The sequence below is a fragment of the Mastigoproctus giganteus genome, chromosome 4 (assembly GCF_048544385.1).
Source record: "Mastigoproctus giganteus isolate SK-2022 chromosome 4, ASM4854438v1, whole genome shotgun sequence".
In the NCBI taxonomy this organism is placed as follows: Eukaryota; Metazoa; Arthropoda; class Arachnida; order Uropygi; family Thelyphonidae; genus Mastigoproctus; species Mastigoproctus giganteus.
The window spans coordinates 157,221,548-157,247,537 of NC_143578.1; the positions used below are offsets into that span (position 1 = coordinate 157,221,548).

The window sequence follows — 25,990 nt, forward strand, 5'->3', positions numbered from 1 at the left end:
AGAGTCACAAAGTTAAGTATTCCTGTGTCATTAATCTCTTTCTTATTCATTTTCTGATAAATTTATAATAATAAATTTATCAGAAAATGTACAATAGTACATTCTTAAACTTCCATTTCATGAAATAGCTGATTTCCATCCCATTATTTTTAAAAATAGTTATTTTGAATATTATTTCTTTTGCCATTATTTGTAAGAGGAGATACAAGCCATAACTGCCCTTGTATGCTAACCATTTAACACAGTTAAGTTTTCATCTAAAAGTAGCCACTGTATTTGTTTGTTTCTTTCTTCAAATAAAATGGGTTTATGCTTGTTTCTGAAGAATACTGATGACATTTTTAAACTAAACTGATAATAATGAGGAACAACTTTCTCATTAAAAAAAAAAAAAAAAAAAAAAAAAAAAGTTGATTAGGAAAATTTAAATTTAGAAATTGTAAAATCTTTTTTGATTTTAACATGAAATTCAGAAAGTTTCAGTCAAATATGGGGGGGAAAAAAAAAAAAAAAAAAAAGGTCAGACAAATAGCTTAACCCTAAAATTAAGCAACAGACCTTTGTAAGTTTTAATTGAAACACCTTGTACAGTTTGACAAGATATTAAATGATTTGAACAAATATGGGAATTTTTTTTTATTTATTTATTAGCATTACAAGTTCATTAACACTAATACCAACTTCAAATCTTTAATCAGGATAATTATTATTATGATAATTACTAACTGTTTGGGGATTCTAAATAAGAAGTGTAAAACATGCCAAGTCTATCCTCCTTTGTTGATGTGGTGCATGTTAATATAAGCAAAGATAAACCATGTATTGTATCACAGTGTCTAGTGTCTATAGTCAGGTTAAATAATCAGACTACTAGAGTCCTTGGTATTGATCTGGTTTAAGGAAACATGTAATCTGAAAGTCAGTAAGTTGGCCACATAGGTTGCCTCTGTTCCTCTGTTGTTGTTGTTGTTTTTATTATTATTATTAGCAGTACTAGTGTATGATGAAAGGAAGCAAGCTTTAGCAAAAAAAAAAAAAAAAAAAACACAACCACAATATTACTCACCTCATCTAATAATATGTCTAATCCTTCTTTAAATTTATTCAAACTACCCATTTCCACAAGAGCAGATGATAGTTTGTCCCAAAAATCAACTATTCTCACTTCTATATTACAGCCAACCTTTTTTTCAATTTAACTTCATGTTCCTTTGTATATGTGTTGTCTAAGAAAAAGTTAAAATACCATCTTCATTAAGTTTATTCAATCCACTTAAAGTCTTAAACACTTCAATCAGGTCTCATCACAGGTGCCTAGTTTATAAGTTCTTCAATTTGCAGAACCGAAGTCTTTTGGGGCAAGAGTAACAATTTGTGTTCTTGACTAATCTGGTTTCTCTTCTGTGCACTTGTTCTAAGAGATCTAGAACATCTTTCTTAAAATGAGGCTTCCAGACTTATATGCAGTACTCAAGATGTGGCCTAACCATTGCCTTGTAGGATGGGGTAATCACCTCCTTATCCCTGCTGGAAAAGTTCCTGTATATCATTGACCAAACCACATGAGCTATTCTGGCAGCCTGTCCACACTGCTCAGAGAACTTCCATGTCTAACTGATTGCCCCCTACATATCTCATTCTCAACTAACTTGAGTGTGTTTGTTAATTTGTACATTATTCTTAGATAACTGCTTCCCATATGCAATTAGGCTGTACAATTGCCCCTATGTTTCTTTTGCTCTCTATCACCTTAAGTGTGTTTAGGGTCTAACGGCACCAGTGATTTCCCCATCTCCAGGTAGTATACATTGTCGTATACACTGTAAAAGCCAGAGATTTAAGAGTATATGGATATTTTGTGGTGCAGTTTTGTGTGCTGTTGTTCATCTAGCCATTTAGCTGCTGGACCCCTGCTGAGGCCCAACATTGCCCACACTCGTCCCTGTGGAGGCAGGTACTCCAGTATTTTTTAAATAAGTACTCTGGCATGTCCTGCCACCTAATTTCCTGAGATTTCAGTGGCTAGGACTGTATAAAAAAAAATATATATGAAAAAAAAAAATTGCAATTTTAAGTGTAGTATCACCTAATAGGTATGTTATTCTGGGGTTGTGGAGCCATGGAAGGCTGGCAGCACATACTATATAATTGTTGAATATGTGACAATGGCAGGACAGCGATATGTGAAATTCTTAAGAGTATAGCTCCAGGAGAAGAAGCTACATTTTTAAGAGACCGTAGTAAGTTTCAGATGTTCCAGGTATTTGCTAAAGAATTGTTTGAACCGAGGAAAAGTATGATTCCAGTGATACGAGGTTGATAAAATCCATCTGGCTGGAGGCATCGATGTGTTTTGATGCTGCTGTTCTTAATGGTTGCACAACTGGAAGATCTACTCTTCTTTTCTTTATCCCTCTCTTTTTTTTTTTTTTTTTTATATATCCTTTCGGGTTTTTTTTTTTTCTCTTTCGTTTTTTATTATATATATATTAGATAGTATGAATCAGAGCTGTACTACTCAATATGTTCTACATTGATAATAATATTAGTAAAATAATAAGAGGAGTTTACTTCAATAGTGCGTAGAACACTTCTGTATGATACCCTCCAGAAATTAAAACGGAAAAATCGACAACTTACCGGTACATTAGAGTAAAATATAAATAATTAAATAATCAATTTAACACAATTCAAATCAAATTAACGCAATTAAAAGAATCTAACGAAAAATCATTTTGAATATTTTCATTAGATTCTTTTAATTGCGTTAATTTGATTTTTAATTGTTTTAAATTGATTTGAATTGTGTTAAATTGATTATTTAATTATTTATATTTTACTCTAATGTACCGGTAAGTTGTCGTTTTTTTGTTTTTATTTCTGGAGGATATCATACAGAAGTGTTCTACACACTATATTGAGGTAAACTCCTCTTATTATTTTACTAAAATTATATATATTCTTTTCTTTCTCTTCCTTTCAGGGTTCCCCCGCCCTCTGGAGTGGGTCCCAGAGGAGGATTTTTTTTTTTTTTTTGTCTCATACTCTGAGACCATAGGTGTCCCATCTACTGGAACTGGCCCACCTTCCCATGGTGTGGACAAGTACCCAGAATCATCTGTCCGGGTGACTAATGCTTCTGGGTAGCCAAGCAGCCAGAACATTACAACAGAACGCACACATAATATACACAAACCTACATCACACACATATCTGGCCCATTTGTAGTGATACTGTTCTTCAGAGAGATACGAGGTGGAGTTGAACTAACGTTCTAGGAACCACTCCTTACATAAACACATGACCATATGTAGTACCCTGTATTTACCAATACAGGTGACCCCTGCTTAACGCTGATAATTCACTCCAGAAAAACAGAGCACTAAGCAAGTGCTGTATTCCTGTAATGTAATATATATATTTGTGAGTCCTGGTATATACCATCGCAACTCCCGCGACTCACAAATAATAAACGGTAGTGAAAAGACGCCAAATTTCAGGCAAAAGATTTAATATTAAAAATCTGTACATATAAAATATTCTCCATTCCATACATATATAATTATGTGGTAAGTAACTACATCATATATAATATCGGTGTTTTGATACACCATAGACACTCTTAAAAAACTACAAAGTAGTTGTTGTGGGCATCATTTGCTCTTTCTCATATTGTGCTCTGCCTTCACGAGGAGTTGCCATGATTCTGCACTACCTCAAATAAGTAACGCTTCACTAATAGAGAAGACTATTGTTACTTATTCTCAGTGAGTACCACCACCCACTGTACTCACTGAGAATAAGTAACAATAGTCTTCTCTATTAGTACTGCACTACCTCAAATAAGCGTTACTTATTTGAGGTAGTGCAGAATCATGGCAACTCCTCGTGAAGGCAGAGCACAATATGAGAAAGAGCAAATGATGCCCACAACAACTACTTTGTAGTTTTTAAGAGTGTCTATGGTGTATCAAAACACCGATATTATATAGATATTAAACTCTTAAAGTATTATGCCAAGTGCATTTAATTATTTTAAATAGTAACTACATTATGTATCAAAATTAAACTTAAAATGCCAATTAAAATCATGAATCTATTAATCCTGGGCTGTCGAATTTTCGCATCTTTGGTCGATTTCGGGTTGTACTTTGGCCCTCTTCCTAGTAAACTAAAAGGGGTTTTACTTTAAAATCCTTCGCAGCATTACCACTAAACAATAAAGTCAACCGATCCTTCGCCGCTTTGAAGCCTGGCATGTTTTTTTTTTTCTTTCGATATGAAGCTTCATTTAGGCATTCGTTTCCAAAAAAAGTCCTGTTTAATCTATGTTAAAAACTTGTTGAGAAGTATAACACCTCTCTTCAATAATTTTAACAAGTTCTTTTTTGAAAATTTCGGCTCCTTCTTGATCTGCATTTACGGCTTCTTCCTGAATTTTAAATCTATCGAACCAGCCCTTACTACCTTTAAGTGGTTCCACATTTCTTATTCTTTCTTTTTTTTTTTTTTAAGGCAAGCTTTCTTCAGTTCATCATGTAAGCTAATCGCTTTTTATTTAATAATATATTTAACTTAACGGAATTGTGAATTGGATATTATCTTCAATAAAATTATTGAAGTATCTCTGTTTCAAATATAATAATAGCTGGCCTAGCCATAACCAATTTAGTTGCTTGCAGTGGAACAGCTGTCTTTCCCACTGCTAAAATTAATTCTTTAATTTTATAATTGTTCTTACAGTTGAACCTGTCAGTCCTAAACGATTGCACACATCCACTTGTCGTTGAACGGAATCGATTCACTTCAAAGCGTATAATTTAATTTTCAAATCCAGTCTTTTTCTTACCTTAGTAGGCTTCGTACTGCATCCAGACATTGTTGCTTTTTAATTCTTATCCACCATTATTCATCTTTGAAAATGTAACTCCATTGCATTAATTATTATACAATGTTTGAGTAAACTGTCTGTTACCTAACACTGTACTGAGTGATGACTAGATTTCAGATAAATGCATATAATGCAAATATTATAAGCAATATACTTGACCATTTTTTAAAATGTTGATTTCGGAACTATGTAACAATACTGCAATTAAATTAGCGTGGAAGAAAATTTCACAGAGTGTGGGAAAATTTTACAAGTTGGCATGGAAAACTTTTTAATGCTGTTTTGCTATTCATTTTCACGCTATCAACTACGTCAGATGAAACGTTTTCATTAAACGTACCAAAAATTTAATTGTATGTTGGTAAAAGAGTGTTATAGTGAGTTGCGACAGCATTAGAGTGAGATACGGGTTATAATATAAGAACAGCGTTATAGCGAATCAGCGTAGACCAAACCGCAATATAACGAGGGCCTGCTGTATTAAAACTTAATAGCCCTCTTCCTAGTAAAGTAAAGCCCTCTTCCTAGCCTGCTGTATTAAAACTTAATAGCCCCCTTCCCTCTCCCTCTTCCACCTCTAAGCCAATCTGCAAAATTTATCTAGGCTTTGCTGTAGTAGTATGTCAACAGCTAACTTAGACAATAAACTTGATATATCTTCACCAATATCACAATAATACATACACTGTAAAGAACAAGTGGCCCAGCAACGAACACCGAGGAACTCTATTAATAGTATTTGTCCAAGAAGGCCAGTGGCCAATTATAACCAACCCCTGTCTTTTGCCACTCAATAATCGCCCTTTATCCAAAGAAGTAACTTGCCCCAATGTCAAACAGCTACCCTATGTACAGAAGCATTTCATGTGGAAAGTGTCAAAAGTTTACTGAAATCTAAATATATGATATCAAAATCAGTATTAAAATCAGGACAACCAGAAAGAATTTCCCCTGCACCATGGATAAACTCTGCATGCCTTCCCTTTTCAGTATGTTTTATTGGCAGGTTTGGTGTGACATGAACACTCTTTGGGAATGAGATGGGTTTTGAACTGAATTGGAGAGTGAACGCCTGCATCTGGCCAATATTTCATCAAAGCCTATTCCATTTTGCAAGTGGAATCACTCGCAAAATGACATTTATAACATTATTAACAAGGGAGTAAAATCACAAAATCAGTGAGAGGTAATGTGAATGTAATTGTTTTTGTTCTCCACTTTCACATGGCAACTAACCAAGATGTTGACCTTTTGACCCTTGCTTTGCAATTCAGCAAATGAAAACAACAGAAGAAACTCACATTCAGTTCTTAGCAGTTTTACTTTGGGATATAAAGCTCAGCAACAGTTTAAGTCATTTCCAAATGTAGTTAGCATTCTTGCTCTTTCAAACAATGATGCCAGATGGTGGAGTGGGGATCACTAATGGAACTTCAATGCTAGGCATGGGTATATTAGTCCTGAGTCATAAAGCTAACTGCTTGCATACTAATTTATATTCATTGATCAGATAATATTTGAACTATAATTCAAAAATATTTAGTTGAGAAATATCAAAGCATAATACAAAAAATAAGTTAAATAGTACTAATAAAAAAACAGTGAAGAGGACATACTGAAGAACTGGTAGTTGCATTCAGTCATAATTAAACTCGATATAAAAATGAATAAAAAGTAGAAATATTTATGCAACAAATTGTATTATATCATCATAAAAATTGGCACCTATCATAATCTTCCTTTCATTGAAAAATATACTATCAAATAGCATATCTACATATATATTTTTTTTTATGAGAGCACTAAGCACAAGAGGTAGAGGTATTAGAACCATAGTACATAGTACCATGTATGGGTTGAAGGTTGAGAAGTTGAAAGAAGATACTTGTTGACATTAGACCTTGAATTTCTGCAGATTGTAATTTTCAGGAAATATGTATGATGGGAGGTTACTCCAGAAAACAGAAGTTGAACAGTAAAAGGATGTTGATTGATTGCAGCACATGTTCGGACTCCTTTGGAAGAGAGAGCAGGAATTATAGAAGCCAGTTCAGAAGAACAGTGCCCATGGAGTATCTATAGAAAAGGCACAGCAGAAACATAACAATACACCATTGTAGGGCAGATTTGCAATTTGTATAGAGAACAGCTGTTTGGAAGAAAAGTAATGCTGAGAGTAAAAGGAAAACCCAGTTTTTTAAATGTGCAGGAAGTAATATTTGTAACGTGTAAGATAGATTAGAACTCAGGGTAATCCCCAATACGGATATATGATCTTCCCTAGAAATAAGACTATCATCGAAGATAAGCATAGGAGCAAAACAATCATTTGAGCAAAATAAAAGACAGGACCAGGTTTTACAAAGATTGAAATCAACTAAGTTATCTTTGCCCCACTGGACAATTACCTGGAAATCAGCATTTAAGGAATTGGCAGTGGATATTTGAGGAGTTGAAGCTGTTTGTGAAGGGTAAGATTACTCAAACTGGAAAGTCAAATGCAATGTGCTGTCATTAGCAAAACTATAGACAGGTCAATGGAAGAAGATCATTAATATACGACAGGAAAAGAGTGGGCAAAAGTACCAAACTTTGGGAGAAAGACAAAATTAGTGATGAAGTTAGAAGACAGAACATCTACCACAGTGAGCAAGCAGAGAGAAAACTGGATATTGGATAATTACAAAAAAAAAAAAAAAACAACCTTAAGATGGAAGCTTATTTAGAAGACCTTTATGCCAAACACGATCAAAGCCTTCGAAACTTCAAGAGCAACTGCTTGAGTTTCACCAGACTTGACCATTGAATTTGTCCACAGATGGGTAACACAAGCCAGAATATCACCAGTGGATCGACACTGATGAAATTCATACCAATGATCTTTAATCAGATGGAAGGTTTCTAGATAGTTTAAGAGTGACAGTTAATTTATTCCCCCATTACTTTAGAAAGCATAGAAGTAAGAGCAATGGGAATGATAATTGGATGGGAGGGATTTGTCACCCTTTTTTAGGAACTGGCTAAATATGAGCAAATTTCCGAGCAGAAGGGAAAACACCTTTGGAATAAGAAAGTTAAAAAGGTGACACGGAACAGGAGTAAGCTCAGGAGCATAGGTTTTAAGAACAAGTGGAGAAATACCATCAGGACCTGGAACTTTTTTAGCATCAAGATAGTTCAAAATCCTTCTGACATTCTTTTGATGGAAGACCACAGGAGGCACTGAATGGAGTGTACTGGGAATGGTATGAGGTGGTTTATCAAGATCATCACTACATGAGTTAGAAGAAAAGCAGGATGCTAGCAGGTCAGTTTTACCTTTGGCTGAAGTAGCAATAGAACGATCTGGTCTGAACAGAGGTGGGAATGGAGATGAGCAAAAGTTGTGGCCAGTAGATTTGGCAAGAGACCAGAATGCCCAACTATCATTTGAACAAGGAGCACATTTTCTACCCTTAGCCTGCTAAAAATCTAGTTTGGACTGATTAATAACTGCTTTACAATTGTTCCAAGCTTTGATATTGGCAGAAAATGAACCTGGAGATTTGGACACAAGCCAATTTCAATATGCAACATTTTTACACCTTGAACAGCCTTAGCACATCTATTGAAAAACCAAGGTTTAGATTAAGGACAAGATATTAAGGTGGAGCATGGAATAAAGGATTTCATCCCTACAAGAAAAATTTCATTGATATGATTTAGTTGACATCAGATTTGAAACAGTAACGTCACCAAGGAAAAGAAGAAAAAAAATCTTGCAGATCATCTCATTTTGCATTCTTGTAATGCTAAACAACATGAGAGAAAGGTTCCATTGGAGAAAAGTGCATCACCAAGTTGTGATCTGAGAGGTGCCTAGAGCAGTGTTCCACAACCTTTTTCTCTTTGAAGCACACCTTAAGTTATCCATGACACAACACAGCGCATCAAAATTTTTATCCCCCAAAAAAGCATAGTTTATGGCAATGTTAATATGAATATGCTATAAGTCACAATAGAATCAATTATTATTGTTCCTACAATCCAATAGAAATTGGCTCCTGCACATATTAACATTTTATGAACCTTAAATCACTGTAGAAACGCAACGCAAAAAAAAAATAAAATAAATAATAATAAAAATTCTATTAGTATTAAGCCAAATAACTATGCATATCTTCAATGTGATACTTGTGCCTGCTTTGCTGAACACAGACGGCTGATGTGTGGCGGAATTGTTGACAATGCATGCCTCATTTCTTCATGAATAGATCTGAGTCTCTCCCTCTTTGATGTTTTAATTTCAGTCAAGGTCGAAAAGCCCAGTTCACACAAACATGTAGTTGAAAATGGTAATAACATATTAATTGCCATCTCGGAGTTAACTGGGTATTCTTTCCTTAATGGCAACCAAAATGTGTCCAATTGCACTTCACAATATTTTAATAGCAATGTTCTGTCTGCCTTCAGATCTGTTAGTTACTCTTGTACATTCATCGGAAGAGATTTTGTATCTGCAACAAATGGATCACAAATCCAGTCGAAATCTTCAATACTCTCTCCAAAATAATCCTTGAACTTCTGCTGCAAGTTATCTAAATGTTCTTTAATGAAGTCCATCACCACTTTATTACCAGCAGCAAGTGGCCATACAGTTGGAAACATTTCAAACAACCCATTTGCAATGCATCGTATCCACAAATCCAGCTTACTCTGAAAGCCTTGAATTTTATCCATACTCTTAAGATTTTCGTTCTTGTCTTGCATATTTCGGTTCAGCTCACTCAAGTGAACGAAAATATCGGAAAGATATGCCAATTTGGTCATCCATTCATCATCTGCAAATAACTCTGCATACTCATGCCCCTCAACCGTTAAAAACGCCTGTACCTCCTCCTTAAGTTCATAAAGGTGCATTAACATTTTACCACGTGACAACCACCGTATTTCTGTATATAGCAGGAGCATGGTGCGTTCAGATCCCATTTCTTGACACAAAACAGAAAAAAACTGCGAACTGAGGGGCTGCAATTTTATGAAGTTAACAACTTTTACTACTTCATCCAGCACAACTTTCAGAGCAGATGGCGAAGACTTGGCAACAATGGCTTCATGGTGAATAAGATAATGGTCACATCGTATGTAGGATTCACTTCGCACACTTTAGCTACGTCTTTAACTCGACCTGTCATGGAAGCATCTATGCAAACACTAACACAATCCTTCCGATTTAATTCATTTTGGAGCATATATTCATTAGTAACACAAAATATTTCTTCACTGATAGATTGCTCAGTTAGTACTTTGCAAAAAAAACAGAAATTTGTTGCAATTACACCTCCATTGATGAAATGAATGTTGGCAAAAAGTTGAGCATGACCGCTAACATCTGTGGACTCTATCTCAAGTGAGAACTTCTGACTGCTTTTGATTTTCTCCTTCATAATGTCTTCAATGTCACTGGACATATCACTGACTCAGCGACTGATTGTGTCACCTGACAGTGGAATTTTTGAAATTTCATTAGCAGCTTCTGGGCCCAGGACTATTTTCACAATCTCTTTACAAGCCAGCATTAACAAAATTTCAGCTATTATGTGTGGCTTCTTGGCCTTTATGATAAGTTCAGCTATTTTATAGCTAGCTTCCTGTACTTTTTCTGAAATACGACCGAAAATCGTGAACGTTGCCTGTTTTTTGTTTTGTTGCAACAACCATCAAAAATAATGGATATCTTTGCATGCCAGAGAAGAATGTTTTGTTGAGAAATGCTGTTTCGGTTTACTGGAAATATAGCAGTATTGCTCAGTTTTTATCTGCACACGAGACACTTGAGGGATGGGCATGTTTTATCACCACACTAGAAAAATCCAAAAGACAAATAATTATCACTATACTGTCTGCACACTAATTTTTGTTTCTTTTTTTTTTTCGGGCTTGGCACTTTCAGTACTTGCACTCTTGGATGGAATACTCCTTACCAGGAACTTTTTCATTGTTAAAAAAAGAAAATCAACAACGTTATGGCTCACAATCACAGTTTTCTGACTATTTCAGAGTGCAGCTGGGAGGAAACTGAAAATAATAGATGTGGGACCAATACTCTTTGAACAGAGGGAGGATATCTAATGCTTTAAAGTATAGTCTTATAACAAAGGGTGGGTGCATCGGCACAGGAACAAAGTAATAAAGTTGAAGTAGCACAGACAAATAGAGACAAATATCAAAACAAGCCAATAAAATAATAAAAGACTGGGGATGTTTTGCTAATCCTTACGCTTTTAAGGAACATCATATAAGTATCTAACTTTAACAAGTGGCATCTTATTTCAGTCAGTGCAGCGACAAAACAAGAAATACTGGAAGGGCAAACAAACAAATAACTTTAGAAAGCGATTGTTGGATATTCATGCAAAAAATAATTCTGTCCCGCAAGTACAACATTGTGTTTCAGTAAAAATGGCATATTGTGAAAAATAACAATGAGTAGCATTACAAACATATATAAAAACTATAACATTTAACTATAACTAACATTTCTTTACTTGGGAGCCATTTAAGTAAAATTTTAAATTCAGCCACATTAACAGCAATATGGATGTAGTAAGCATGTTGAATTCTGAATCCTTCCACATCCAAAGATAGCTATTGCAAAGTCAGTCTTTTGTTGTAAAAAGTTCAATTTTAAACAAAACAACATATCTGCAAACAAATATAGAAGGAAAAAAAAAAAAAAAAAAAACTGATACTTTATAATTTATCACACTTCTCAAAAAACTAACCTCCAATTGCAGATATGATGGGCTTTATGTGCTCAGGCCACTCCTCGTCCAAGCTGCAATATACTCCTGGAAAATCTCGGCTCCATAGTTTTTGTCCAACATTCCAAACTTTACTCAATTCTATGTTTGTCTAAAATAAAAGAGTATATATATATATATCCTTATTTTCACAAACAAATATTCTAAATTAATATAAATTACAATAAATAAAATCCTAATAATAGCATAAATAAACATCTGAATATGTAGTTAATAAAAATCCTTTCTACATTAACAGCCTGTTAAAAATCAATGGTTTCACCACTGTATTTGACAGGTTTAATTCTGTTAAATAGCCTGTTGAAAACAATAGTTTCACCATTGTTTTCAACAGTCTGTTAACAAAAATGTCCCATCATGCATTATGATAGTATCTATTATGCATTTCTTTACTCACATAAGTTGCTGTTGTCATTATTTTTTGTGCAAGGGCTGCTTGGGCCATATTGCATCTATCAGTAATGTGGAGATTACCAATGGTGACTGTTATGGGAACAGTCGGAAACGAACATATAATTTTATCCATTTAAGAGCAGAATAACTATGAGATTAACATTGTTACCTATGATAAGACAAAGTTTCAAAGATTCTTTAAGATTTGGAAGAAAACTGAACAAGTGTTGCCAGGCATGTGTGTACAGGATGCATTCAAGAAGAATGTGCTTTGTTGTGAGCGTAGAATTGCAGTGTATACACTGTGTAGGATCATTTCCTGTGAGGAGAAATAGGTGAGTAAACTAACTGTGACAATTCACTCTGGCTAGGATTACTTCCTCCTTTCTGTTAACATGGAATCAACAAGCCCGTAACTGTGATTCCGGTTTTATTTGAAAGAGCTTATTATCCGCTTGAGCTTGCTATAGAAGCGTCCATTGTTCCTTACATATCCTTCATATACCAGATCTGTAATCAACATATGGAACGCAAGAACATTATGAGGCTGGGTTGGATGGATATTTGGCAGCATAGTCTGGACACTCGTTTCCTGATATCCCCGTGTGGCCTGGGATCCAGCAAAAGTTTACTACTTGCCAGAATTCTTGAATATGTATAAACTTACTTCTTATGGTTTTTATTAATGGATTGGTTGGTGAGGAGGTATTTTGTAAAGCTAAAAGTGTACTCTGTGAATTCATATATATTTTACTTTTTTTTGATGGACAGATGAAGAATATTTTCTAGGGCAAGCTTGATGGTGAATCCATCAAGCTTGCATTCCCACTGAATGCAGCTCTATAACTGCTGCACTCAGTGGGAAATGATACAGAGATTATTATTATTATCTATATGGTGCAAGGAAGCCTGAGGCATATGCTGCACCAGCCAAAAAAAAAAAAAAAATTTCTGAATTACCCTGAGAGAGAGAGAAAACAAGAGTCAGAAATAGAAGGAAATCATCAAGAAAGAGAAGAATGATGGTATCCAGCTCATGACCCTGGTTGTGCCAAGCCCACTCACCAGATGTGAGCCCCTAAGATGGTCTTAAAAGGGAGGAGTATTGCAGCACTCTCAGACTTTGATCCATCAGTATAAATTTTTGTAAAATGTATATAATTTTGTGTGTGAGCAGTATGGAGTTGTTGTATGTTGATATTTGCAAGAGAATGTTTTCCCCAGTTTAGGAAGTAACTGTCACAAGATGATTTAATATAGACCATGTGAGAACTGAACTGTTTGGATCTTGAGGATTTTTTAAACGTGTATATTCCAAGTTAGTGATAATGCCTGCAATCTGATACCAGTAGGCTAAACTGCTCTGGGTTTATAATAACCCAGAGCACTTTAGCATCTGTTTCATTTATTTCTATAGTGCATTTTAAAAACTGTGGATCACTAAGTATCACCCTATTTGGCTGATTTAGATGATGTAGGCATGCTTCGAATTTTAGCTGCATAATTCAGAAGTAACTTCTTTCTCCAGAGAGTGTGGAACTTCGTGTGCTTCGATATAAAGACTTTGTACTACCGATGTTCTATAAACGCCTATAGCAATCCTTGAACCTTGAACAGGATCAAGGCATGCTAGTACAACTCTCTCTAGCAGGGCAGCATAATCAAAACAAGACCTAGAGTTCTATACAAGTGAAGTAAAGTGTAGCGGTCTACTCCCCATGTTGTAGAAGAAAGAACTCTGAGTATGTTCATTATTTTCTGGCAAGTAGTCAGCAGATGTTTGACATATTCCAAGAAATTTAGCTTACTATCAAAAATCAGATTAAGGGGAAAATGCTATTCACAATTGAGATAAGATGATTTGTTAAGTGTAGCTCTGGGGTCAGGATGCATCTTTCATTTGTTACAAAAGTGAATGATACTAGATTTCTGATAAGATAGTTGGTAGCCATTCTGAACCAACAATAGCTCAATATGGTTAAGTGAAATTTGTAATTGCCTTTCAATGAAGTTCATATTCTGTGAACTGCAAGAAACATTCAGATCATCGGCAAAGATGTACAAGTTTACAGGGATGGAAAATACATTTGGTTATATGATTTATTCTTATTGCACTGAGAACTAAGCCTTGTGGGATTCCCTCTTATATATAGATTTGAAAGACGACTTGCTGATAGCAAACTTGAAAAGACCTATGCTGAAGGAAGTTTTGTATGAAATATGGTAAGTGGTCTCTCAAGTCAAAGAATAAAGACCTTTCAAGATACCAAAATGCCAAGTGGTGTCAAAGGCCTTCCCTATGTCAGGGCACACCATAACAAGCTGCTCATTTTGGATAATTACATTCCTGATGTTTGTTTCAGCTTTGACCAAAAGATCCAGGGATGATCGATTTTTTCTGAAACCAAATTAGTTATCAGAGATTAGATTTTTTGAATCAAGATACCATGTCATTTTTTTAAAGAGTTTTACTCAAGCAGCTGGTAAGAGAAATAGGTGTATAGTTGTGAGGGATAGAGCGATCTTTCCCTGGTTTCGGAATTACCAGTACATAGGAGCTTCCATAGTCAAGTGGTCAGGAGTGGGAGTGCAGTAGCACATGCTCCTTGAGGAGACTGGTGTTCAAGCCTCTGACTGCTAAATACAGTCGATCTGGCAAACCACATTGCACCAGCGTGGCAGATTATGGTCCATTTCCCTCAACATGAATTGTTGAGGAGGCTTCCATCGTGAAGTGGGTTGATAATGGCTGCAATTTTTTTTAGGAGTGATGCCAGCAAGTGGAGAATGAATGTTCAATGAAGATATGATTGTAAGTCAGAAGCAAGGATAATGATTTGTTATTTAAGTGTTAAAGCATTATTTGTAGAATAACAGAAATTTACCTCAATATGAGATATAGAACATTTCTGTATAATACCTTCCAGAAATTAAAACGAACATAACATTAATGCAAAATGAATAGAGTAAAAAATAAATCGAAAACAATTAAATTAAATGCAATTAAAAATTAATTTAAAAAATTTAAAAAGTTTTCACGCAAATTTTGAAAAACAACTTTCCTTCCTGAAGCTGATAAGGCTTTTCGACCGTATGTGTGAGAATGAATCTTAAATAGAGATTATTTGTCTTTGTGCATGCATGTAAAAGACCACGAATCGAAGATTAGATATAGATGGCAAATGTTAATAGAATTCTCGTGTAATTTAATTGACAGTTTCTGAAATTAACAGTCTCCTATAATTGCCTTGTACACTAAGTATATTGGCCTCATTGAATAAAAAAGTATGTTTTTTGTTAACGGCATGAAAGGCTAATTCTAACGCTGCTGAACAAGAAGCACGAACTGAGGATGCATGATGTTTAATCCGAAATTTCAGCAGAAACCTCGTCGATCTTTGATAAGAAAAGTCACAATCACAATCATTTATTTGTGACGTGAAAGAGGGAGGGAGTGAGCAATTGTTCAGAATAGCATGTTATTTCCATATTGGTGTGGCCACAATCTTAAATTCAGTATCTTTAAAGATACTAAAGTTAAGCTGTTTGTGCCATTGTTCAACATATGGGACAGAAATTTTTTTGCTGTTACTATTATTGGTTGGTGTAGTTTTTTGTATCCTATCCTTAGTTTGTACCCTAATTCAGTTTATTGTAGCAATGGGGTAACCCCTGTTTAAGAATCTGCTGGTTAATATCCATATATTTCTGAGTGTAAAGCAGACTCCGTCGTTGAATATTTATAGGTATTGAGAAATTGATTAAAGATAACAGACCTTTTGTAGAACAAGTGATAGCTGCAGAAAAATGATAGATGCAGGTGATAGTATAGAAAAACCATACTGAAATGCAGTATGTTTCAGAAATGCAGAAACATACCAGTGTTGTTGGTTAACGATAGATGTTAAATTGGATTTTATTCTAGTCCCGAGTAAGCATGAAATATAGAAAATTTAATGACTTAGTATCCATATTTTCACTTTCCAATGTAAAATTGAGTCTAGGATGAATATTATTAAATGAATGCAAAATGTCTTGGATAGTGCTACTATCAGAAATAAAAAGAACATCATCTAACTACCTCTCTTAGCAGGTGATAAGGGGTAGAAAAGGCATCAAATGTATATGCTCAATCGTGGAAAGATAGACCTCCGAAATTAAGCTGCTTGAACTCAAAATGGGAAGCATTCAAAGAACTTATCTTGGAAGCTACTAGGCTTTACATACCAACTAAGAAATATTGTTCAAGGTTTAGGCCTAAATGGATGTCAGATGAACTAATGAGACATATGGCAGAGAAGAAAAAGGCACGGGATACATATAATTAATGGGTGACATGGAAGCCTATGATAGATATAAGCTGGTCTGTAACCAAGTCACAAAGGAGATTAGGCAGGCAAAGGCAGATTATGAGAAATTCTTGGCAAAGAAAAAAAAACACAAGATTTCTTTACCTATGTAAACTCCAGAAGGAAAGGGATGAATCAGATTGGTCCACTGGATATTGATGGTTCAACAGTTGAGGATCCTTCTCAGGTGGCTAACAAACTAAACGAGTATCTTGCATCTACATTCAGGAAGGAAAAGGCCAGAGGTGAAGTAAACTCTGGCAGTGAGCTAGATGATTTTGTAATAACTGAGAGGAAAGTGGAGGAGAAATTGTTGAAGATAAACATAAAAAAGGCACCTGGGATGGATGGGATCTATCCAGTTATATTAAAGGAGGCAGCACACCCTTAGCCATAATTATGAGAGCTTCTTTGGACTCAGGAGAGGTACCCATAGACTGGAGATGTGCAAATGTGACCCCAATTCACAAAGGAGGATCAAAAGCTGACACAAGTAATTATAGACCTGTGAGTTTAACTTCTGTTCAAGGAAAATTAATGGAGGCACTGGTTAAAGAAGCACTGCAGGATCATCTAGACAAGACTTCAGTTATAGCTCAGACACAGCATGGTTTTGTTAAGGGAAAGTCTTGCCTGACCAATTTGATTGGATACTATGATGCAGTCACAAAAGAACTGGATGCAGGGAATAACTTTGATATATATTTGGATCTTAGAAAGGCTTTTGATACTGTTGCACATGGAAGGCTGCTACACAAATTGGAGCAGTGTGGCATTGGAGGCAAATTGCTGCTATGGATAAAGGGATGGTTGAGGGGGAGAAGACAGAGAGTGGTAATCAATGGACACTGCTCATTGTAGACTAATGTTATTGGTGGAGCCCCTCAGGGTTCAGTGTTGAGTCCATTATTGTTTCTGTATTTATAAATGATACTGATGATGGTATATCAAGCTTAATGTCCAAGTTTGCAGACGATACAAAGGTTGGCAGGGTTGTTAAGGACACTACTGATGCTATGCTGCTGCAACAGGATCTGGAAAAGTTGAGCAAATGGGCTGAGAGGTGGCAAATGAAGTTTAACATTCACAAATGTAAAGTACTACATATGGGAAACAGCAACCCCAGAGCAATGTATCAACTCTGTGGTACTACACTGACAGTGGTAGAGAATGAAAAGGATCTGGGGTAATTGTGCAGGCAGATATGAAGTTTCCTTTATCTACAAATTCTTAATGCATGAATAATAACTGCTGACAATCAGACCAAGAGTATAACTCCCTCTGGTTGCCCCTCGAACATGTTGCTGTAGAAAACAATCCTCCAATAAATCCACAAAAGTCTTGCTAGCATGCGAGTGACCACAAGTTCCAGTCAATATGTGGAAGGTTAAAATCCTCCATTACAAGACATTCTGATTTACTGGCCCACTATTTCTCTGCACAACTGCTCGTACTCACAGAGTCATTAGGCCTATAACACATTCCTACTCTCATTTTCTCTTTCATAGTGCTTATGTCACACCAAACATCCTCAACACTGCACTGTCTAGCCATGTCGACCCTGTACTTCCTTGGATTTTACGTATTTCTTAACTAACAGCATAACCCCTCCTCCCTTCTATACCTGTCTCTGATATCCAAACAATATCTGCCTTTGATGTCTCGATCAGAACTTCAAATTCATCAAAATTTATTTACTATACTTCTAGCATTGATTTACATGCAAGTATACATGAACTTGTTCATATTCTTAGTTACCCTAACACAGCCCATGTATTTACTTGTTCCATGATGACTCCCAGCAGCTCATGAAATCCCCCAGCAAGTTCATGAAATCCCCTGCTCTAATAGGCTGCTACTTATTACAATAGAAACAGTGCAAGAATCACTTTTGCCTCTGTCTGTGGCTACTATTAATCTTTTATTCTGTGAATCCCCCTAAGCTAGCAGGTTTTCCAACCCACCTAACACTGCCTTGATAGCATCAGCAAATATTCTTGGACCTTTTCTATTTAAGTGTATCCCATTTATGCAAAAGCAGTCTCTGCTGTTAACAAGCACAAAACATGTTGAAAAAAAAATTCTACTCCATGAGCTTTGCACAATCTCTCCAGGCCTGAATTTATTGACAAAGGCTCTCGTCATATACTCCCTTGTATCGTGTCTGGGCACAATTGCATACCCTTTCAAATTTAAACCTAATGTGAATTTTATAACATTGACCTGTACTTGTTAAGTAAATCTGCAGATCTTTTACTCTTAAGGTCATTAGTGCCAACGTGTACAACAATTTCACCTTTTGTGCCCTTAATAGATATCTGCTCTACAACATCATTAACTTTTTCCCCCTGGCAGACATATCCTGGTCCTGTTCCACCCATCCTTTTTGCATTATATATATTCCCCGTATCCCTGACAATAGAGTCACCAACAGTAAGTAGCTCCCGTGGGACCAACACATTCTGCCTTGGAGAGTGTCGCTCTGTTGCCTGATGCACAGGAATGAGCTCTGCCATTGAGTTGGGCAGCTGAGAGCATGATGGGCCTCTCATATTAATTTCTTCAAGGGCATCTACCCTACACCTCAAGCTCTCATAGATGCCCATCAGAATGCTCAGTTGGCACCCAATTTCTTCACAGTCTCTGCACCTAGCACATACAAAGATATCCTCCTTGGCTAGATCATATCGTGTTCTAGAAAGGTCTGCAAACATTTCATAATTCACATATCTGTATGGTGTGAGATAGTTGGAAAGCATCTACATGCAAATGAAATGGGCAAGTAAGCGACAATGTCTTATTATGGGCGATTTCAATTTGCCTCAAATTGATTGGAGTAAATGGGAAGGAAACTAGACATGGGGAACAAAATTTTTAAATCAACTAGATGACAGTTATTTGTATCAACATGTCAGGGAAAGTACTAGAGAAAAGAATATCCTAGACCACATCATTACCCATGAATCAGATGACATAACAGGGTTGACAGTAGAGGAACCAGTAGCATGGGGAACAAAATTTTTAAATCAACTAGATGACAGTTATTTGTATCAACATGTCAGGGAAAGTACTAGAGAAAAGAATATCCTAGACATCATCATCCATGAATCAGATGACATAACAGGGTTGACAGTAGAGGAACCAGTAACAGAAAGTGATCACAGAGTTCTATGGTGGATGATGACGAGAGAGTAGCAGAAGTAAAAGGCAAAGGAATGGCTTTTAATTTCAGAAAAGTAAATTATGATGCCTTAAGGTACTACATGGCCTCTATTAACTGGGTAGATATCATGCAGAAAATGAATACATTTGAACTGTGGTACGCTTTTAAAACATTAATCACAGATGCCTTGAATGCGTATATACCATTAAAAAAAAAACACTCCACAAGGAGGGTTCCAAGTTGGATGAATAGTGAAGTTGCCACATTACTTGAGCAGAAAAAGGTGGCATGGAAAGGTTACAGAGCAATAAAAAGTACTGAAGCCTATAACAGCTACAAGGTGATGTGTAATAGAGCCGCAGAAAAGGTTCGACGGGCAAAGGCAGTTTATGAGAAATCACTAGCAAACAGAGCAAAGGGGGGGGGGGATAAAGAATTCTTCACATATATAAATGCCAAGAAGAGCAGGACAAACCAGATCGGACCTTTACGTAAGGGAAAGGGGTTAGTATTAAATACACCAGCTGCCGTTGCAGATGAACTCAACAGTTATTTTGCATCGATATTTACAAATGAAAAACCTTTTGTGGCAATGGGAAATTGTGGGAGCGAAGTTAAAAAATATGTAATTAATAATATTGAAATTTCGCAAGATTATTTAATGAAAAAACTTTCGAGCCTACAGACCAGTAAGGCTCCTGGAGTTGATGGAATATACCCTATAATCTTAAGGGAGGCGGCAAGCGAGTGCATTGAACCATTGAGGCTAATTATGCGAGCATCACTAGACTCTGGGAAGATTCCCTTGGATTGGAAAAGTGCAAATGTATCTCCCATACATAAGGGTGGCTCTAAAAGTGAAGTTGGAAATTATCGACCTGTCAGTCTGACTTCAGTAGTAGGGAAAATCACGGAGGCAATGAAAAAGGGTGGAATTCAGGATCATTTGGATCGAATTGAAATTCTCAAGGATACTCAGCATGGTTTTGTAAAGGGAAAATCATGTTTAACAAATCTGGTTCGCTATTTCGAAAAGGTCACTCACGAGCTGGATTTAGGGAATAATTTTGATATTGTTTATTTAGATTTCAGCAAAGCTTTTGACACAGTACCACATGAGCGGTTGCTTTATAAGCTGGAACAGGTTGGAATCACTGGGAAAATCCTTAGATGGATAGAAGGATGGCTTCAGGGCAGGATTCAGAGGGTTGTGATAAATGGCTATTCCTCAGATTGGGTTGATGTAAGAAGTGGGGTTCCCCAAGGATCAGTATTAGGACCACTGTTGTTTTTAATTTTCATAAACGACATTGATGAAGGGATAGAGGGCGTGACGTCTAAATTTGCAGATGATGTTAAAAACTGTTAGAGTAGTTAATGATCACTGTCAAGCTGAGCTTCTTCAGAGAGACCTAGATAGACTTCAGGAATGGTCAGAAAAATGGCAGCTATGCTTTAATCCAACAAAGTGTAAGGTATTACACCTGGGAAACAGTAATCCCAAAATAACTTATTCACTTGGTGGAGTTCAACTAAACCCAGTACTGGAAGAAAAGGACTTGGGTGTTACGATACAGTCAGACATGAAATTCTCTGAGCATTGTAAACAGGTTGCAAGGAAGGCCCATGGTGTGCTATCGATGATCTATCGAACTTTTGCAAGTAGAGATAGGGACATGATAATCCCATTATATAAGGCTTATGTTAGACCACACTTGGAATACTGTGTTCAAGTATGGAGACCGAACCTAAAGAAAGAATCGAGCTTCTTGTAAGGGTGCAAAGACGAGTAACTCGCCTGGTGAGATCGGCAAAAGGGCGTCCTTATGAAGAAAGACTTCGAATATGTGGGTTACAGAGTTTGGAAACTAGACAACTTAGAGGAGATTTGATTGAGTTGTTTAAGGCTCTGAGAGGCATCAGTAAAATGAATGAGGATGAAATTTTCAAGATTATAAATGATATAGAACTAGGGGACATAAATTCAAGTTACTGGGGGAAATGTTTAGATTGGACTGCAGGAAGTTTTATTTTAGCCAGCGAGTTATAAATTACTGGAATAAGTTGCCTTCGTGGGTGGTAGAGGCCGACAGTTTGGGGAAATTCAAAGGTCATCTGGATAGTACCTTCGGGTATGGGAAGCACATAGGACGATAGGTTTAATTTCCTTTTTTTTTTTATTAATTATTATTATTTATTTTTTTTATTTTATTTATTTTTTATCATTGTTTTGTTCGGATATTTTTTTTTTTTTTTTTTGGCTGGTGCAGCAAAAGTAATGACCGCATGGTGCTTTCTTGCACCATGCGGTCATTACTAATACTAATATTTTTTTTAGACCGTGATGTGTTGGATAATTGTCCCCTCTGGTTCTCCCCTGAGCCATAGTACTACTGCTACTTTGTGCTCATTGCTTTGCTGTTCTAGTCTGGGTCATGATTCCATTTAAGTACAATTTAATTAACAATGAATTAAAAAAAAATTAATAAATTTTGCTGATTAACTGATAATACTATACTAAGCTAACAGATTTCTAATACAATGCTACATATTTCATTATCTAATTTTACGTTAAACCTTACGCTATCAAGTTCTCTATTTAACGTTACACTATTCAATATTGTATAACAATAGCAGCTAGTTATGAACGGTAAAATCTACAGACACCAAGTATTAACTTTCAAAATCGCTATCTAAATTCAAAATAAACCAAGGAGATTGACTAGGACTATAAAGCTACTTATGGAAAATAATTTAATATAACAATTAAGTCAATAAAATGGCTAAATATAAATAAATACTTAGTGTGCATTGGAGCTGCAAAATCTTGTCCAACATGTGGATAAACTCATACCCAGATCCTTGTATGGCTAAGGATGAAACTTCTGCGTTTCAGTAAGAAACAACAAGGCGAATAGGAAATCTGGTCTTATGCAATTTTACCTGACCAAAAAGTGCAGGAATGTTGTAAAATAACGAATTAAAAATTGTGGCCAGAAAACAATCTTAAGTATGGAAATCACACGCTACACTGAACAATCCTTTCCTCTTTCACAACACAAATAAATGACTGGGTATACATTTCTTGCAGTGATCGATGTTGTGGTTTTCGCTGAATTTCTGGGTTAAATAGCAAGTGTCCTCAGTTCATGCTTCTCATTCAGCAGTGTCAGAATTAACCTTTCATGCCATTAAGAAAAATATACTTTTTTTATTCAAAGACGCCAAATACTTGGTATTCAAGGTTATATGAGACTTAATTGCAGAAACATTTCTGTAAACTTAATTACAGAAATAGAATTCTCATGAAATTAAATTACATGAGAATTCTATTAACATTTGCCATCCATATCTAATCTTCGATTCGTGGTCTTTTACACACATGAGCGAAGACAAATAATCTCTATTTAAGATTCATGCACCTACATACTCTGTAATTTTCATTCCTGTGATCACAACATATGGTCGAAAAGTATTGTCAGCTTCAGGAAGGAAAATTGTTTTTCAAAATTTACATTAAACTTTATTAAAATTTTAAAAATTGTTTTCAATTTATTTTTTTACTGTAATCATTTTGCATTAATGTTATATTCATTTTAATTTCTGGAGAGTATCATACAAAAGCGTTCTACTTAGATAGTATGAATCAGAGCTGTAATACTCAATACGTTCTACATTGATAATAATATTAGTAAATTAATAAGAGGAGTTTACCTCAATATAGTACGTAGAACACTTCCGTATGATACCCTCCAGAAATTAAAACGGAAAAAACGAAAAAAAACCGACAACTTACCGGTATATTAAAGTAAAATATAAATAATTAAATAATCAATTTAACACAATTCAAAATCAATTTAAAACAATTAAAATTCAAATTAACGCAATTAAAAGAATCTAACAAAAATATTCAAAACGTAAGGAAGGAAAATCGTTTTGAATATTTTCGTTAGATTCTTTTAATTGCGTTAATTTGAATTTTAATTGTTTTAAATTGATTTTGAATTGTGTTAAATTGATTATTTAATTATTTATATTTTACTTTAATATAACAGTAAGTTGTCGATTTTTTCGTTTTTTCCGTTTTAATTTCTGGAGGGTATCATACGGAAGTGTTCTACGTACTATATTGAGGTAAACTCCTCTTATTAATTTACTAAAAGTGTTCTACGTATCATATTGAGGTAAATTTCTCTTATTCTTCTACAAATATGGAAATCAACGTAGATGTATTGAGCACTACAGCTCTGGTTTATACTATCAAGTTAAAGCATTATATAATATACTCCATTGGGACCAGCAGCACTGTTCTTTGAGGAAAAATGGCTTCTTGAAGTTTGAGCATAGTAAGTGGCTGATTGTATGGTAAAGATGTGGTTTTGAAGTTCAACTGATACTTTTCAGCTGATGCTTTAATCTTCTGAAATGATGGATCACATGCGGTCAAGACAGACAACTTCAAGAATACCAACCCTGGGGCATTCACAACTGCTGCAAGAGTAGAAAGCTCTTGTCCATTCCAGTTGAAAACAGGAAAGGATAAAGGAGGAAATTTGTCATTTAGTTATTTTTCTCCATATTACTCTCACATCAGTTTTTCATTAATTGTAGTTGCAAATCGGATCCAAGAGTCCCTTTTAACTTTCTTCCTGATGTGGTGGTTCTTCGCTCTGAGTTTCTTGTAATTTATAAGATTATTGGTGGTAGAATATTTGTGGAATATATTCCACACTTGTTTTTTTCTTTTTTGCACTCTTACAATCCTTGTTCCACCAATAATTTATGGGTCTAAGGACACTTGACTGTGATTGTCAGATGGCAATAGACACTGCTGCTAAAATTTGTTTGGCAATATGGTCGGTGACTGTGTCAGTTGGACAAGATTCTATGATCTGATTATCAAAGGATACACGAGAAAAGAACTTTGCCCAATTCATCTTGGAAAATTTATATTTAATGTGGTTTAATGAAGTTATGGAGTGTGATGTTTGAATTTTACAGATTAATGGGTAATGGTCACTGATGAGTGGATCGTTAAGAGTTGTCCACTCAATACTAGGAAAGAGGATCAGAGAGCAGATAGAGAGATGTATTGCAGAGACTGTTCCTGTTGTGAGATGGATGTAAGTAGGTGAACCACTAGCTAGGATTGTGAAATTTTGTCTGTCAATGAGCATTTCAATGAGTTGTCCTCGTTCATCTGCAATGGGAGAACCCCACAATGGATAGTGTCCATTGAAGTCACCCAATAAACAGCAAGGAATTGGCAACTGCAAAATTAGATCTTGTTTGTGCGTGGTACTAGGATGATTGGGTGGTACATAGATCAAAAAAAGTGTCAGAGTAACAGCAATTGCTATTTGCGTAGCAACAGCTTCAATAAAAGGAATGAATCTGCAAAGGACCCACGAATCTACGAGAATGCTACTCCACTATGAGCATTACTTGGAACAGCTCTATCTTGTTGGAAAAGAGCATAATTTTTTATTGAGGAAGATATCTGAGGCAGTATGTTTTCTCTAAGCAGATGCCAACTGGATTGATGCTTAATTATTTCGTGGATGTCATCAGTACTGCTACGAAAGCCTCTGTAATTCCACTGGATGGCATTGTTCATTGTTTCGATTTAGATAAAAGAGCTGAATCTGTCTGCTTTTTGAAAATCTCACGTGGTCAATTTTAATCTTATCTCTTTTTGGAAAAATAGGTCTTGTGGCTATTTCCTCTGGATAGATCTCTAGAATGGTTTCGGTTTCATCTTGCATGGAAGTTTCATTGGTATCCATAAGGAAGGATTCAAATGGTTGTTTGCTAATGGGATCTGAGCTCTCTGCTTGGATGGGTCTTAAGGCAGCTCCATGGGCAGCAAGTGGCATTATGACTGGTGTATTGTTAGCTCAGCTTGAAATCTTGCTTTGAGAATTGAGGTACAGAGGATAACAAAGATCGAACCCATTCAGAAATTCAGATGCTTGGTGCAATTGACGTATCAGTCTGGACTGATACAGAATGAAATTTTTTAGAGGCTTCAGCATTCAGTCTAGGCATCTGTAGTTGCAATTTCTTTCTTGCTTCTGTGAATGAGACTTTTTCTATTTTATATTTCTGGATTTTTTTCTTGTATTTCCACTGCTCACAATTTTTAGAGGAGGCTGAGTTGTTGCCTTTACAGTTTGGGCAGAGTGAAGCCTGGACATTACATTCGGCTTGGATATGCTCTTTTGATCCACAGTTAGGACATACCGAGTCACCTCAACAATGTCTGTGAGGGTCCAAATTTCTGACACTTATAACATCTTATTGGGTTCAGAATATATGGGCAGATGCGACAAAGCAAATACCCTGCTTACACTGATGAAGGTAGGCTTGGTGAGCTGAACGTCAGTATGAT

General features: G+C 35.7%; 1 protein-coding gene across 1 annotated transcript in view; it reads right to left on the reverse strand.

Moving 5' to 3' along the window:
* The window catches only part of CSN8 (COP9 signalosome subunit 8), a 184,229-nt gene that overhangs the window by 46,916 nt on the left and 111,323 nt on the right, over window positions 1-25,990 (reverse strand). Inside the window, exon 4 of the mRNA XM_090371832.1 lies at window positions 11,656-11,785. Within this exon, the coding sequence (XP_090227958.1) occupies window positions 11,656-11,785 (130 nt within the window). The remainder of the gene's footprint in view (window positions 1-11,655; window positions 11,786-25,990) is intronic.